This window comes from Apostichopus japonicus, chromosome 2 (genome assembly GCF_037975245.1).
Source record: "Apostichopus japonicus isolate 1M-3 chromosome 2, ASM3797524v1, whole genome shotgun sequence".
Classification (NCBI taxonomy): domain Eukaryota; kingdom Metazoa; phylum Echinodermata; class Holothuroidea; order Aspidochirotida; family Stichopodidae; genus Apostichopus; species Apostichopus japonicus.
In genome coordinates, this window is record NC_092562.1 from 14,247,354 (window position 1) to 14,262,973 (window position 15,620).

At 36.6% G+C, this 15,620-nt stretch overlaps 1 protein-coding gene across 1 annotated transcript; it reads right to left on the reverse strand.

The window, feature by feature from the left end:
• Window positions 1-5,873: 5,873 nt before the first annotated feature.
• On the reverse strand, window positions 5,874-12,195 carry LOC139979164 (amine sulfotransferase-like). The gene is made up of 6 exons (XM_071989879.1): window positions 11,836-12,195; window positions 11,079-11,305; window positions 9,086-9,215; window positions 8,430-8,524; window positions 7,330-7,522; window positions 5,874-6,189 (listed from the first exon to the last, which is right to left on the reverse strand). The coding sequence occupies exons 1-6, from the start codon at window positions 12,047-12,049 to the stop codon at window positions 6,080-6,082; spliced, it is 969 nt and encodes a 322-aa protein (XP_071845980.1). The 5' UTR covers window positions 12,050-12,195; the 3' UTR covers window positions 5,874-6,079.
• Between the last annotated feature and the right edge of the window lie 3,425 nt (window positions 12,196-15,620).

Here is a 15,620-nt window from a genome sequence, read left to right on the forward strand (position 1 = left end):
GGGAAAGCCCCATGAGTAATCGGCTATATACGGGCAAACAATAGAGGGCGTTGGGAACGATTCGCCTAAGTCGGACACTTCCTATGGTTCAAAGGAAATCTGATCGTTCTCAGGGGAGGCCTGACCTTCGTGTAAAGTCATATATAAGCAAAGGATTTAAATATATATATATATATATATATATATATATATATATATATATATAGGAATAACGGAAAAACTGTTAAACAACTATGCTGCATTTAGAGAAAGGCTGGATCTCGAGTGAGATACAATAATTGAATTAGGTAAGTGATTGGAAGTAAAACAGCCAATGTTTGGTTTTTGCAGAGCTTTCGAGCAAAACTAGCTCTTCTTCAGTGCATGATCACCGAAAGTGACAAGGAGTAGCAGGAATTGAAACTCTTTTATAGAGGAGATGTCGGCATGGTTGTAAGGGCAAAGCGACTTACTGATTTCTGCTGAATTGAGCAGAAGTTTTAGAAATTCGGATTATTTTAATCCGCGTCGGATTATTTTAATCCGATTCCGTCGTAATTGTAAAGGAATTGTTTTGGTTTATCTGGGACGGCAAATCGTTTCTGATGTTTAAACCGAATGGTGCCGTGGTCTTTAGGTTTAGTTCCCAGAAATTTTCTTTCGCTTTCCTAGATTTATCTGTCCAAGAATCGTTCTGGTCAATGGCAATAACACGCAAATTCTCAATTGAATGATTTTGGAGATTGAAGTGATTTGCAACAGGTTGGTAGATCTTTTTTGTTTTGATCGCCGATCTATGTTGTGTCATTCTCATTCTAAGAGTGTTTTTTGACTCTCCAATGTATTGTAAGTTACAAATATTGCAGTAGATGAGGTAAATGACATTTTTGGATAGGCAGTTAATTTTGTGCCGAATTTGGAACGTGCGTTTGGTTTGGTTGCTCTGAAAGGCCCCGGTCGAATCGACAAGTAAGCACGTTTTGCAATTTTGTGTACAGGGCGATGATCCTGTAGTTTCTGTTATGCTTTCCCCTAATGGGGTGTCATCCCGAAAGGATGCCCGAACTAAGATATCCCGTAGGTTGCTGGGTCTTTTAAAAGCGATGACAGGTAATTCTGGGAATACTGATTTCAGGCGTTCGGTGCCTTGAAGTAGGTGAAAATTCTTCTGAATGATATTAGCCAGTGGTGGGAGACCAGGGTGGAATTCAGTAACCAATGGTACCCTTTTGGAACTGGTTTGACGAGTTTTGTACGTCAATGTTTCGGTACGGGGTTTGCTTTTAGCCTTTTTGATGGCATTTTCAATAGTACCCCGAAAATACTGTCTGTTTAGGAGGTGTTGTGACAGTTCTTTAGTGCGTGAATCAAAATCGACTTCAGAGGAGCAAATGCGTCGAATGCGCAACGCTTGACTGTACGGAATATTTCTGGTACAGTGACGTGGATGGCAACTGCTTGGTAAGAGGTAGTTGTGCTTGTTCGTGGGTTTATTGAACAAGTCTGTTTTGAGTGAACCATTTTGTAGGGTCACGGTGGTGTCCAGAAAGGGAACGCCAAGTCCAGAAAAATCAGCAGTGAATTTGATAGTGTGATGAAACGAGTTTATGTCATCAATGAAGAGTTTTAGATTTGCCTCACCATGGGTCCATATCATAAAGATATCGTCAATGTAACGTAACCACGTGTGTGGTTTCAAGTTTTGTCGAGATAAAAATTCTTTCTCGAGGTTTCCCATAAAGATGTTGGCAAAAGACGGTGCCATTTTGGTACCCATTGCGGTGCCATGAATTTGGAGGTAGTGTTTGTTGCCAAATACCAGATTATTGTTGGTCAAGATGAGTTGCATTAATTCGGCCAATTCTTTCTTCGTGGGGGTTTTGCCACGTTTTGGTTTGAATGCTTTTGTGCAGGCCGAAATGCCCTCTTCGTTAGGGATATTTGTGTATAACGAAGACACATCCAAGGTAACTAACAGAGAAGATAAGGGAAGATTTTTTATTTCCCCAATTTTCCGGATGAAATCCGTAGTGTCCTGCACATAGGACGGTAGGGCCGAAACGAGAGGTTGGATGAGGAGATCCACGAATTTGGAAATTTTTTCAGTCGCTGTGCCATTACCCGATATTATGGGCCTCCCGGGATTGCCTTCTTTGTAAATTTTAGGCAGAAAATAAAAGCGACCAGGTTTTGGGTCGTTTTCCAAGAGGTTTTGGCCTAACTTGCGGTCAATGGAACCGTTAGAGACTATCTTTTGGATGACTCTTTTCACGTTTTTGTGAAAAAGTATAAAAGATGCACATGAAAGAGAACTAAACAAACAACTAAATTCACATATATATATATATATATATATATATATATATATATATATATATATATGAATTTAGTTGTTTGTTTAGTTCTCTTTCATGTGCATCTTTTATACTTTGAATAAAAACTAGTCAAAATTGATACCTCCAATACATGACATATTTACCCTACCAGAAAGTAAAATTGTAAAACGGATTTCCACATGGAAGAACAAAAGCAACTCTGTACTAGTATATAGGGTTTCGGTATAGGTTATCCTAACGCCGAAATGACTAAATAGACCTTTTGGATACAACACCTAATACATTCCCATTAATTATTATTAATTAAGAAACAATAGTTCCAATTGCGGCGCCTGAATTTATTCGGAACAACCATTATACAAATATTGGTCTTTAATCGTCATGATAAACATAGCAAGCGACCAAATGCAGTGTCAAGCAAATGTACAGATATTACAAGTCTTTGCAATGAGGTCAAGCAGTCATTGTTGTCGGCATCAATATTGCTTCAAGTGAATTCTTCTTTACTTTTAACTCACAAATCCCTGATGGTAGCCTGACTTAGTGTGAACTACTTTATTTGCTACATGAAATAAGCAAATTCTACACGTTGTTCCTACGCCACTGAACTTGAGGGTCATTGTATAGGACAACCCAAATTGTTCACTTGTTATAATATTCAAGTGCGGTTCAAATATCAATGTACTGACATGTGCTAATAACTATTATAATACATGGTGTAAATAATATAATAATGTAAATAAAACATGGTATAACCGATCATTTTTGAAATTTGAACAGAAAGTCAATATATCAACATCCTTCCGCGATACTTTTAAGCAGTGAATTGTATGTATGTATGCGTGCTCGTGTGCGCGCGTTTGTGACGCCGAGCTTGTAAACACGATATCTGATGAAGGGAAGGCCAGACCAAATTCATATTTGGTGTGTAGAAGAACCACATTGAGTACAAGAAGCCTACTGTTTTCTGTGGTGATCATTTGGTGTCGCAAGCTGTCAAATTGTGAAAACCTTGTTAACACGATATCTCAAGAAGATAGGCTTGGACAGATCTCAGTTTTTTTAATACGTATCTGAACCACATTGAGTGCAATTGAGGTGTAAACAGGTAAATTGTGAAAGCCTTTTAAACATGATATTGCAAACCTTGGACAGAACTCATATTTGGTTTGTAGATGTACCATATCAAATTTAAGGAGCCTATGATTGCTTTTGGTGGAGGTCAAATGTAATTTGAAGTCAACAAACGCCAAACATTAACTTCACTCCCCTCTTACATGTCTCTATACAATAACGCACCTTCCTAAACATAACATCGCAAGGGAAGCTTGGGCAGACCGCATATTTGGTATGCAATTGTACCACATTGAGTACGGAAAGCCTAATGTTGTGGGTGGAGGTCAATGGTCGTTTGTGTTAACCAGGGGGTCAAATTGTCAAAAAACAAATTTTTACACAATATTTCAACAAGGGCAGATGTCATGTCATATTTAATATGTTGATGTTTCTATCACAGTTAGAACAAGAAGCCTGTTGTTGAGGTCAATGGTCATTTCAGGACAGCCTGTGTCATTGTGTATTTATCGTTTGTCACATCACACTGCTTTTCAATGTATTACTAAGATCAAGTATGTTGTACACTTTCACTATAAATTTTGTCAGATGCATGCATGAATAAGACTGCTCATGTTACATCATCGAAAATACGATGCATTTTCGCATTCTGAATTTCATTTAGGAGCGAATGGCTCCTTTTTTCCCTTCTGTACAGCACTGGTTATTAATGTTGTTAATTGGGTGGGATAAACCGGATTGAACCTTAGTTTGTAGTTTTTTGGGCAAGAAATTTGTTCGATCCAATTCTCCTGGAAAACAAGGACCATGGCTTGAGTATAATTTATTTCATTTATCTACAAGATAATGCCAAATGAACGGAGAATATCTCATTTTTTAATGGCCAAGTTCATTTTGATCTCTGTTAGCAGATAGCATAAAGTACGAACCCTTATTACAAATGTCACAATGTGATTTGATCCTATACAACACTTCTACCAGCCTAGATCAGTTTCTTGAATATGTGGCCCGAGAAATGTTTTTTTAGCGGCTACATTATTTAATATTTCCGTATTATTATCTGTAAGACTATAAGGCCATATATGGCCTTATTATATATAAGATACACACAAAACATAGAACATTTACTTAAATATTATTCAGATCAGTAAAACAGTCTCATCTTAGGTTTAATACGTTGCTCGACAGATGAAATGCAAGTAGATACTATTGAAATCTCAGAGTCAACACTTAATTGTGACAAGGTTGTACACTATTCAGAACTTCTGTCTTGCCGGGATGTGCCAGTATCAAACTTTATGTGGGTCTTTTGATTATGGGCATAAGCGACCGTTTTACAAATTGTTGCGGGGTTGGGTCTGAGCCATGTTCGACTTAACCTTAATAATATAAGGCCCGAAACTTGCCAATATTCTTCCCGAATTTACCACTAAATGGGGACTGTAGTATCAGTCCCATCTCCTACGTCTATGCATAGTCACAATTCAATTCAAATAATTGATGCCATCTTGAACAAGACAAGAAAAATACACAAGAAACTACAAGAAATGAATTACAAAATTTATACATATCTATATATATATATCTATATCTATCTATATATATATGTATATGTATATATATATATATATGTATATATATATATATATATATATATATATATATATATATATATATATATACATACATATATATATATAGATAGATATAGATATATATATCTATATCTATCTATATAGATGTTCAAAGTATCTCTTTCGAGATCCGGCTTTAGGAATCACAAATGATTTTCGAGTTGGATAGCATCATGTTTGATCTCTAGAGTAGGGCAAAATATGTCACCAAAAACAGAACTAGTATTGTTCGATATAGGTGACAAACGCCTACAGTGGAATTACGATCTTCCTTACCGGTTTCGAACCTCTGGACATACAATCAGCGTCCATAGCCTAGTGGTTAGGGTGTCCGCGTACAGAGCGGGAGGCCCGTGGTTCGAATCCCGGTGGAGGCTGAAAGTTTTTTCACTGTTCTTGATTTTCCAACTCATTACGATTTTCATTTATATATATATATATATATATATATATATATTTCTATCAGTATTAATCAGTATAAACTAAAGTGTGTTATAATACCTTCATACCTGTTAGACCTGTCAGCAGAAATTACAGTGTAAAATAGCTAACAGAAGAATTCATTACTCAAGGGTTTCAAATAATGACTGGTCAGGAGTTTAAACAACTGTCCCTATATGTTTGACTATTAAGTATGCCTTGTAGGCAATTTTTAAGCGTTTTGCAGTAAAGTGTCATCCACTTTCTGCTAAAATGTGGACGTAATTATTGGTGAAACATTTAGAGTAGTCTGGTTTGTCCAGTCAATCATTATGCATCTATAGGATTGTGTGTTTAGTATTTGCTCATATGTAGCAACTGGTTATAAATGTAACACATGTTAAGAAATTATAATACAATTTAACTAATTAACGGGTGCATACCTTTTCCCATTATTAACTGATAAAGCCATGAGTATCGGGTGCCACATATGTATATAAGCTATAGGACTGGGAGTTTTAATTAATTTATTAATTTGATTAAACGCTTGCATTTGTTCTTCTGTCACACCTTTAGAAATGAAAAAGTAATAAAACAACTTCCCAAAGCGGGGAATCGTTGGAGAGACCGTTCCTCTTACTGGTAGGCTACGTCAAATCCCCACTCTGCTATCTTCTCTTTACAAACTGAATCAAACAGCTCATTCTCCGCAACGGTAAAGAATTCCTTCCAAGTACCAGTCACACCTTGAGAGAAATTATCACAATTAGAGAAATTACAAGAAGAAACCCAAACTGCATTTGCCTGCAAATATACGTAGTTTTTTAATACGATTGGAGTGAATTGCTTGCAGTATTATGAAAAAACTTTTCGGTTGTTCATGGTGTTATGTTTTGATCGGACAACACATCAGGGGGTATAGTTATGTAGGTACCTATACAAATTGAGGGCGCTTGTCAGAATAAGTTGCCTACACAGCTAGCTTCTGAAACTGCAAATGTACAGAGACTAAATGATACTTTAAGTTTCAACGTCCAGTCATGTATGTATCGTTCACGTGGCCAGTAATGTCAATATTGTAGTGCGCATGCGCATTACATTAACAACATGTTGAACAGGAGGAACTCACGAAGTGATCATTTCCTAAGATACATACATCACTTAAATGGGGAAGCTAATTACTTATAAATATTTGTCTCTTCTATTTAAGTTGTACGTTGTCTCCCACTAGAGTGTATATATAAGTATAAAACACTAATACGAAGTGAAAGCGCATGTGCGCCATTTCTTACCTGCCTGCGTCTCAGATACCATACATTTCCGCAGTAATATGTGATATGTCGATAATATGCCAATTCAGTCAAATGCGTGAATAATAGTATTGAGTTATGTACATTGATAGCTACACAGAGAGGTGATCCAGGTCATGGAAACTGAATGCCAGAAGTTACTTTTAATGTCTATTAGATTACCTCGACATATTTGGTGATTAAAAAACTCGATTTGATTAGTTTGATCGTATATGTGTATGTTGATATTCCTATTTCATTCATTCGAATGATTACTCTTACACCCTATATCTATTTACCCCACCCCACCCTCTTCCTCCACCACATATGTTAAATCATATGTTAACGGTGATCAAAATATTTTATAACTACAATTATTTATTTATTTATTTTTTTGGCATAAAGTTCATCTTCTATAAGTCTCTGATACCAAACATACTTTAATGAGCCTGTAGGGTCGATTTGTTTGTTTGTTTGTTTGTTTTTTTTTTAAGTTCAATAATTAGTGACCATTATATAACTTTCTGGCCGCAGTTATTCTGCCAATACTTTTACAAATGGCTTTTAAAATACACACATCATAATCATCATAATTACCTTTTTGAATGAACGGGTTTGCACCCATTGCTCTGGTGATTAATTTACCATCTGGTTTGGATTTTTCAATTTCATCATAACTTTTCTTCATATTTTTTACCGATGAATTCGTCTCCACGGCCTTCAAAGCTTCTTCATCTAATTCCTTCCCTAAGAGGAATTTTGAGAGAGGCTTGGCCACTGCCTGGAAGTCCTGTTTTTCAGAAGGAAAAACAAAATCGTGGAATACATTTTCTTCTCAAAAAAGAAATTCAACCTAATGAAAGCTAACCCAGGTGTGTATTATGTAACATGCATGCTATCTGGTGCGAGGAATGCAATGGGGAGTGCAAGTGCGGGCTGTATAGCCACAACAATTCGTGCGACTCAAATCGGGTCGTGTGATAGTGTGACGTAAATAAATATCACATAGCAGCGAAATACAAACAATAACTGCTATTCTAGAGAATATCATTTGAAGTCAGTATAGTATGCAGAATAAAATGTTATTAATGACCCAGACGTCTTCTTTGTATTCTAGACTGCTCTGTTAGTTCACACTACCGGTACATCACGTGATTCGACTTATCAAGTTGATTTTTAATCATGCTCTCGTTCCTTGCAACACCCATAACAAGAAGCACTATGGCCCTACAGCATTCTCGGTCGCCGTATACCTAATCTATGGAACGAGCTGCCTCCCGGAATTCGCATGATCACGGACTTCACCTCCTCCAAATCACACCTGAAAACGCATCTCTTTCAAGAGCACTTTAAAGATGGTTTCTAGGATTTTTTTTAGATTTTATGATGTTCTGTCGTGTTGGTTTATATAGTTCTAGCTTCAATTGGAATTTTCACTTTTTTAGCATTCAAATTGAAGATTTTGTAGTCAATCTGTTTTATCGCTTTACTCTTCACCAGTGCTTTTAATCGCTTTTTTTTCGATCTCATATTCCTGAATATATCTGTTTATGGTATATGTATTTATTGTTTTATTTATTTACTGTTTTATGTCATTGTATATTCTAGATTGTTTGTAAAGCGCACAGATGCATCGCGCGTAGTGCGCAATATAAGATTTTATTTACATTTACATTTACATTTACGTGCTGACATACCCGTTTTAATTCTTCATACGTGGTAAAGAAAACATTGTCGAGGTTGCGATGCTTCCAGTAGTTACCGACGTGATCAAACCAACTGCCATAGTTCACTATCATGAAAGGAGAAATGAAATTCCAAGAGAAATCGTTATGTTGTCTTCTTCTGTTCTTTCTTTCTTTCTAATTTGCATATATATAGCCTACATCAGGCCTATGGTTAAAATGTTAAGAATAAACCGACCAAATTGGTATAATTATAAGCAAATCATAAAAAAAAAAAAGATTTTTGAAAATTACTGACTAGTATTTAACAAATTCTTACGTATGGTAACTAGGATTACACGTCAGGCGCTAAACCAATTAACCCGCAAATGTAATGTAAGACAAATTTTGCAAGCACTTTACGTTCATCTTAAAAGTAACCTCCATACATTATCTCGTTTTCTTTTATCATGAAACCATTAACTTATTTTATTTCTTTGCCTGTTTTAGACAAAAAATGAAAATGTTTCAAAATACTATGGAATATATATATATATATATATATATATATATATATATATATAATGATTCATTGTCCATATCGGATTACTGTCGATATATATTAATTATATCATCGTTAATACTTCAAAGTTTCCAGTATGATCATTTCCATATTGAATCGCACTTACTGTCTCCGGTCAGAAAAGTATTTAGGGCATATTCCCACATTTTTGTTTCCTTATCAATTCCAGAAGATCCAAACGTAAATCTACTCATCGATGCAAGTACGTCCTTTGGATTGCGCATCACATAAATAATCTTTCAAGTTAAAATCAAGAGAAAAGCATAAGATAAAATCGTTTATGTATTTTATAGGAAACCGTAAAGGATCAATTCATTTTGATTAGTTCAAAATATTCAATTCATAGTCGTTAAAATATTTACTCAGATGGTCCATCGATTAGTAAAATCGCCAAAGATGGACACGTCAATTTTCAAACCCTTTGTATCGTCTGCATCCTAAAGCATGGACGGCGCCATTTTAAGCTGCACTTATCTTATGCTGTATACAGAAACTTGCTTTAGAAGTAGGAATGGATATTGAAATATTGTAAAACTTGATATTGAAGACAGATACAAAGTCAGTTTGTCCCTTCGGGGCTTCCACTAATATAAAGGTAAAGTCATGTGATAGTTAGACCACCTCATGTGTTGATGGTTATGAAAATGTAGGTTTACATGGTTTTAGGAGTGTTGGCTCAGTGGTTAACGCCGGTGCCTTCCTATCATAAGCTCCCCGGCTCGAGTCACTCCAAGATTAATGTATATCGTCTAGTTACAGAGTTGTTGACAATTGCCAACTCATAATCATGGACGTTAAATATGAATCTAAGAGACTGACTTCGGTCAGCTTGCAGCTTTGATAAGCCAATGCGGCTTTTCACGGCCCTGCTTGCAGGAGGATCTAAAATACATACAAATACATACATACATGCATAAAGCCAGACATGTGTTAGTGGGGAGGAAGGACGTCTTACGAAAGAAACTCCCTTTGGAGCAGCCTGGGTTATAGCACCACCATTATAATACATTCTTTGCCTCACGAAGGTAACATACTATAATTTCTCCATTTACTTAAACATCTAAACGTTGTGTGGTTCTAAAGCCTTGTAGACGTTTTCGTTAGGTAAACGATGTCTTCGTCATTTGTAGAAAAGGCTCATTACTCACCGGTAAGCGAATTTCCTAACCTGGTTATTAAAGCAGTGAGTTGTTTAAAGGTCTATTAAGTATTAAGTGGTTTAAAATTGCTTCAGCCAGGGGAGGAGCAAGAGGTTACTAAAAATAAACTGCCTATATTGACCCAATTTTTTCACAATAGTTAACACCATTTGCTTAACATATCTAAACTAGAAATTTACCTGTCGCTGTTTAGACAGATGGATTGACGGACGGATGCATGGATGGATGATGGACGGATGGACGGATGGATGGATGGATGGATGGATAGATGCATGGATGGCGGATGGATGGGTGATTGGGGGCACGGGTGGGTGGGTTGGTAGGTGGGTTGGTAGGTGGATGGATGGATAAGTGTTAGGGGGGCTGGCATGAAATTGATCATGAGAACTAAACTGACATCAAGTACCGAAACAATTCCCATGGATAAAAATAACCGCTTTACATCATACAACAGGCCAGAGGATCAGAAAGGTCTCATGTGCCTTCTCCACGCTATATATTAAAAATCCGCAACTTTTCATGCGTTCCCTTTTCGGTCGTTTAGTGAACTCAATGTTTCAATTGATTTTTCAGAACAAAAACAACCGGTAGTCCCCCCCCCCCCCACCTTCAGCCTCTCTCAAAATTGATGAAGAACGTTAAAGGTGACCCTTTCCATAATACAGATTGCAACATTCAGTTGTTTTAAATAAATAATTGCCCTTTCTATTGCATATATTTAAAGTACTCTCTTGTCATTAAACAAGTGGGCTTTTTTAAAAGAAAGTTTTAATAAATATGTAAGTTAAATGTGCCTCGTTGTAGCAAAAATGTAATCACATTGTATTGAAAAACACAATAAGTACATTTTCATGACTGGGATATTAGTGTTTTCCGCTTGGTCAAAGCCAAATATTCCCGCGTTATTGTTTATACATTTGAGACCAAAGTATGTATTACCTTCCCCTTCTTCCCTTCCGTTAACTGCTTCGGTAAGAACTGCCATGGTAAATGGGTAACGGTGATTCGAGGGGAATCCATCTTTGCATAAACTTCATGCCCTGGAACTTTAAAATCTGGCGGGGTTAACATTTCAAATGCTGCACCTAGCATACGTGACCGGTCGATATCTTTGGGAAGACCACGTGCATATGTAAGTAACACTATCTCCCACATCCAATGGGTTCCTGAATGTAGATATAAGAAAACTAACTTTATGAGTGACGTCATTACTTGAAATGTAAAGTTTATGTAATATTTATACTTATCGTTTAATGCAAAGGATTTGCAAAAATGGTAAAATAGGTATGCAAAATTTGTGCATAAAGCACATGCGCTGGAACCTAACAAAAAGGGCAGTAACACAATTCTCACATCCATGCAATGAATACCAATGAATAGAAGAGAAACAATTCTTTAAAAATTAAAAAACACCAAAAAATAATATTTATCCGAAATAGTATCATCTCCATCATAAGAACATTGCATCTGAGGATAGATGCTAGTTTTACTGCTTCGGAAATTAAAAGACAAATTTAAAAGACATAAAGGGTTCAATCAGCAATAAGTATATGAAATCTGTGATATCTACAAAATGATATCAGAGTTTTCTTTCCTTAGCTGTTAGGGAACATTGTTCATGACATATATCTCCATCACCTACGGTATATAGTACAATGATGATTTTGGGGGGCGTTATGCTCGTTTTAAGACCTACCGCTCTTCGGATAAGTTGCCACAAAAACGTCGTCTTCTTTCGTTTCCCAGTCTCTGATTTCTAGCAAGCTCTTCGGTGGCGAGGTGTTCGTGAACATCACCCCTTCAAAGTCATGTCTCTTGGCAATAGCACTCGCTTCCTCGGGAATTCCAAACAGCTTAGCAAGCTCTCTTTGTTTTTGATCGTGTTGCTCTTGAGTATAATGAATCGCCATTTTGATTCCTACTTTAGCCTATCCTATATGTATTACTTCTTCTTATTCTTCTTCTTCTTCTTCTTCTTCTTCTTCTTCTTCTTCTTCTTCTTCTTCTTCTTCTTCTTCTTCTTCTTCTGCTGCGGAAACCTCGCAAAGTGTAGTCTAGTGTCTTTGCGTCTTTATTGCAATGTCATGGTGAGACTTAAAACACGCATAAACTATAGACTTTAATCATCTATTGTTTGTTTATTGATAGTTGATACAAACAATTCGTAGACAGCCTATACCTCTCGATCTTTTCTACATATAGACCGTTCTGTCGATATAATCTTTGCTATAAACCGTTAAAAGATTACCTGTATCAATATTTGTTAAATTAACCATTATTCCTAAATTCGTCTCCTTCTGAAATCCCTATAGCCTAGCAGCACTGAGGTAGAAGTTCACAACTGACCTTGGTTATACCTAACATTGCTGATGGCTGATAGCCTAGAATATCATGCTATATATCTTCATGAATGTTATAGGATTGTGAGATGGAAGGTGTGATATTTTAGTATAGTACTTCTTATCTCATGTGTCAAATCTTCAAGCCAAATTGTCACATTTTCAATTTTGACTAACGAATTTCTGCAATGGCTTTATATCACGTTTAACAGTTCGTAAGTTTTACACCATCATTAATTTATTTCATGTTCTTCAACATCATCCAATCTTAAAAACGAATGAAGGAAACTATACACACATTACATTTTGTGGTATGATAGCGTACATGATTTAATCGAAATCATGAACATGAACATTGGCAATAAACGCGAGTTCTCTTGATACATATGGTCCCATTGGAAACAAATTGGATTTTGTTAAATTAATTGAAAGGCCTGACGCCTGCTTTAGCAGATTAAGAATCCTTATAGTTAGAGACTCCTTACTACCATCTAGAAGAAAGGCGGTGTCGTCTGCGTACTGTAAAACCTTAACTTCCTGGTCATAGTTATGCCATTAATATTCATATTGTTTTTAACTTTTAAAGCTAATACTTCAGCAGCCAGAATGAAAAGATAGGGACTTAATGGACAGCCTTGCCTCACCCCCCCCCCCCCCCCCGCTGTAGCGGAAAGAACTCAGTGAAGTGTTGTGACCAACACAGGCGCTGCTATCGCTGTAAAAAAAACTGACCCATTGTCTATAAGACTGTTCCCGAACTTAAGATAAGATAATTTTCTATGTATAAACTTCCACTCGAGCTTATCAGAGTCTTTAGTGAGCTTGAACAAGTGCAATATCTCCCCCAACGTTATGTGATATTACATCGTAAGTATGGATATGTTGGCTCATCAAGTTATCTCAATGATGTCTGTGCAAGAATTATTTTCTGATTGAATATTCATGAAGACGGGATTTCAATGAAATTTTTGGCTTGCAACCGGCAACTGCAGGAAGTATAACAAATCGTTGTGAGTAGACAGTGTGACACACTGTCTGGACTAAGTTTGCAGAGTAGACAGTAATAATGAGAGGTGAATACCAAGTATATAGCTAGTCCCCTCCACCCCCCCCCCCACAAGAGATCGACAATTGGCATAGGAGCCACAGTGCATTTTGAATTTCTGTTTGAAGCATGTATCCGGCTACAATCATTGCAGGTAGCTGTCAGTAGTAAACTGTTCTTGGTAAAGTAGTGATAGTCATTGCAGTGGCATTAGCTTTAACTGAACGCTTTTTAAATAGTTCTAGTTGCTACTAGTTTTTGCAGGTCCACACATGTAAACTGGAAGAAAGTTTATATTGGCAGATAGCCTATATGGTTATTGTTAATAACCATATTAAACCTTTCGACAGTGCAATGGCCATGCCTTTTGCAATGTCTTTCATCTTAAACATTGAGTGTAGCCAGTAGAAGGTACAACTTTAGTGGAGTTTATCCAGCGATGAGTAGGCTAAAAGTACCCTAGTAAAAGCTAACCACTGATTTTTGTGTGGACATTCACAAGACGTGGAGTGTCAGAATGTATGCATTATTATTAGCCACCTTCAAAGTCACCTTCAGCCAATCATAGACGTACCAATAAAGAAAAAATCAACAAAGCGCAGTTAGCTCTACTGCTTAGCAGATCATTAAAATAAATCTTACGTATGGTCTCATAAATAGTTCTTATTGTAATATTTTTTGTGGTCCAAGAATAACAACAGCTTTGATAACCAATCAAAAATATGTTTGAACAAGTTTTGAAGTTGTTTGATAACAGTTTCAGAAAACAATAATTTGTCTTTTTTTTTCTTTTATAATCTCACTGATGATTAATAAATTCCGTGAATTTATGCCGTTGGATGAAAAGTTGTTGTTTGAAAAACTATCGATCGTTGTAGAGATCTTCTACGTCGATGTATATATATCTTTATTACGTTATGTGAAATAGCGCTATAATCTGTTGTCAGATCGTAATATGTGCAGTTTACATAGGCTTCACATGTGTTTATGTTGTTATCATATACGCAAGGGCGGCGGAAGCACTTTTAATCTTGGGGGGGGGGGCACCGACATCAAAGGGCACTTTGCAGAGATTCCATTGGACTGATGCAGCCTTATACCCTTTATAACTCTTATTGTATTATCTTATTTGCGTATACACATCACTCCATCAACGCCCCCCCCCCCCCTCCCCTCAAGGAAAATATGCATACTAGCACTGCAATATCCAATGTGCAAATTGGGAAGCAAGGAACAAGTTTTCTTTTGAGACAAAATGAGGTGAAATCATACTAGTTGCTAATGTAGGAATCTTCGGAATTAGAGTTTTTTTCTTGTTAATATCTTAACAATTTTTTTCCATTCGAAATAGCTTTGAGTTTGACCCACAGAAATTCATTGAAAGTCACGGGCGAAGCCTAGATTTGCAAAGTTGTATGCACGACTATCTGAGCGGAGCGCCACCATCGGTTGGCGCGGAGCGTACTATAAAAATTTTGGTTTCGGGCAAGCTACTGCATATTTATATATATATTTCCAGATGACAAGAAATTCGGGCAAAAGTCCTGAAAAATTCGGGCAGTCTAAATATATATATATATATATATATATATATATATATATATATATATATATATATATATATATATATTGTTACGAGGGCCCATTGTAGCCTAACGCTAGTTACTGCTAGTGAGGAACCTAATGTTATTATATAGAAAGTCTTTGAAATTGCCTACGTGATAAATCAGTATTTGAGAAATTAGGTCGGGTTACCGTGTCAGAATGTTATAATACACGATTGTTCTGGTATATTCCTTATGATGACGCGCTGGTCTCGGGTTAACGTCGGTTTACGTGAGATCGCGTGTAAGCCGTGCACACAATTTCGGGGATTCTCTGGAATGTTCGCGAGATATGCAAAGGACTTCCAAGAATAGAGAAACTGGGTCAAGTGTATCGAGAAAGATCTAGATGATTCTTGACATGGTGAATCGTATAAAATCCCGCCAAGATCGGAGAGTTTCTCAGTTTTTGTACGAATACAAGCGACGACACATATTATACCATTCTACTATATATCGTCAGTGCTCAACTACCAGTAGTTTCTGAGGGATT

Bases quoted from the DNA above. Each gene is read 5' to 3' on its own strand.
- LOC139979164 (XM_071989879.1), bottom strand. From the start codon at position 12,049: ATGGCGATTCATTATACTCAAGAGCAACACGATCAAAAACAAAGAGAG. The intron at 8,525-9,085 runs GTAAGTGCGATT...CTTTCATGATAG, and splicing joins TACTTTTCTGACCGGAGACA to TGAACTATGGCAGTTGGTTT. The intron at 7,523-8,429 runs GTATGTCAGCAC...TCTGAAAAACAG, and splicing joins CGTATGAAGAATTAAAACGG to GACTTCCAGGCAGTGGCCAA.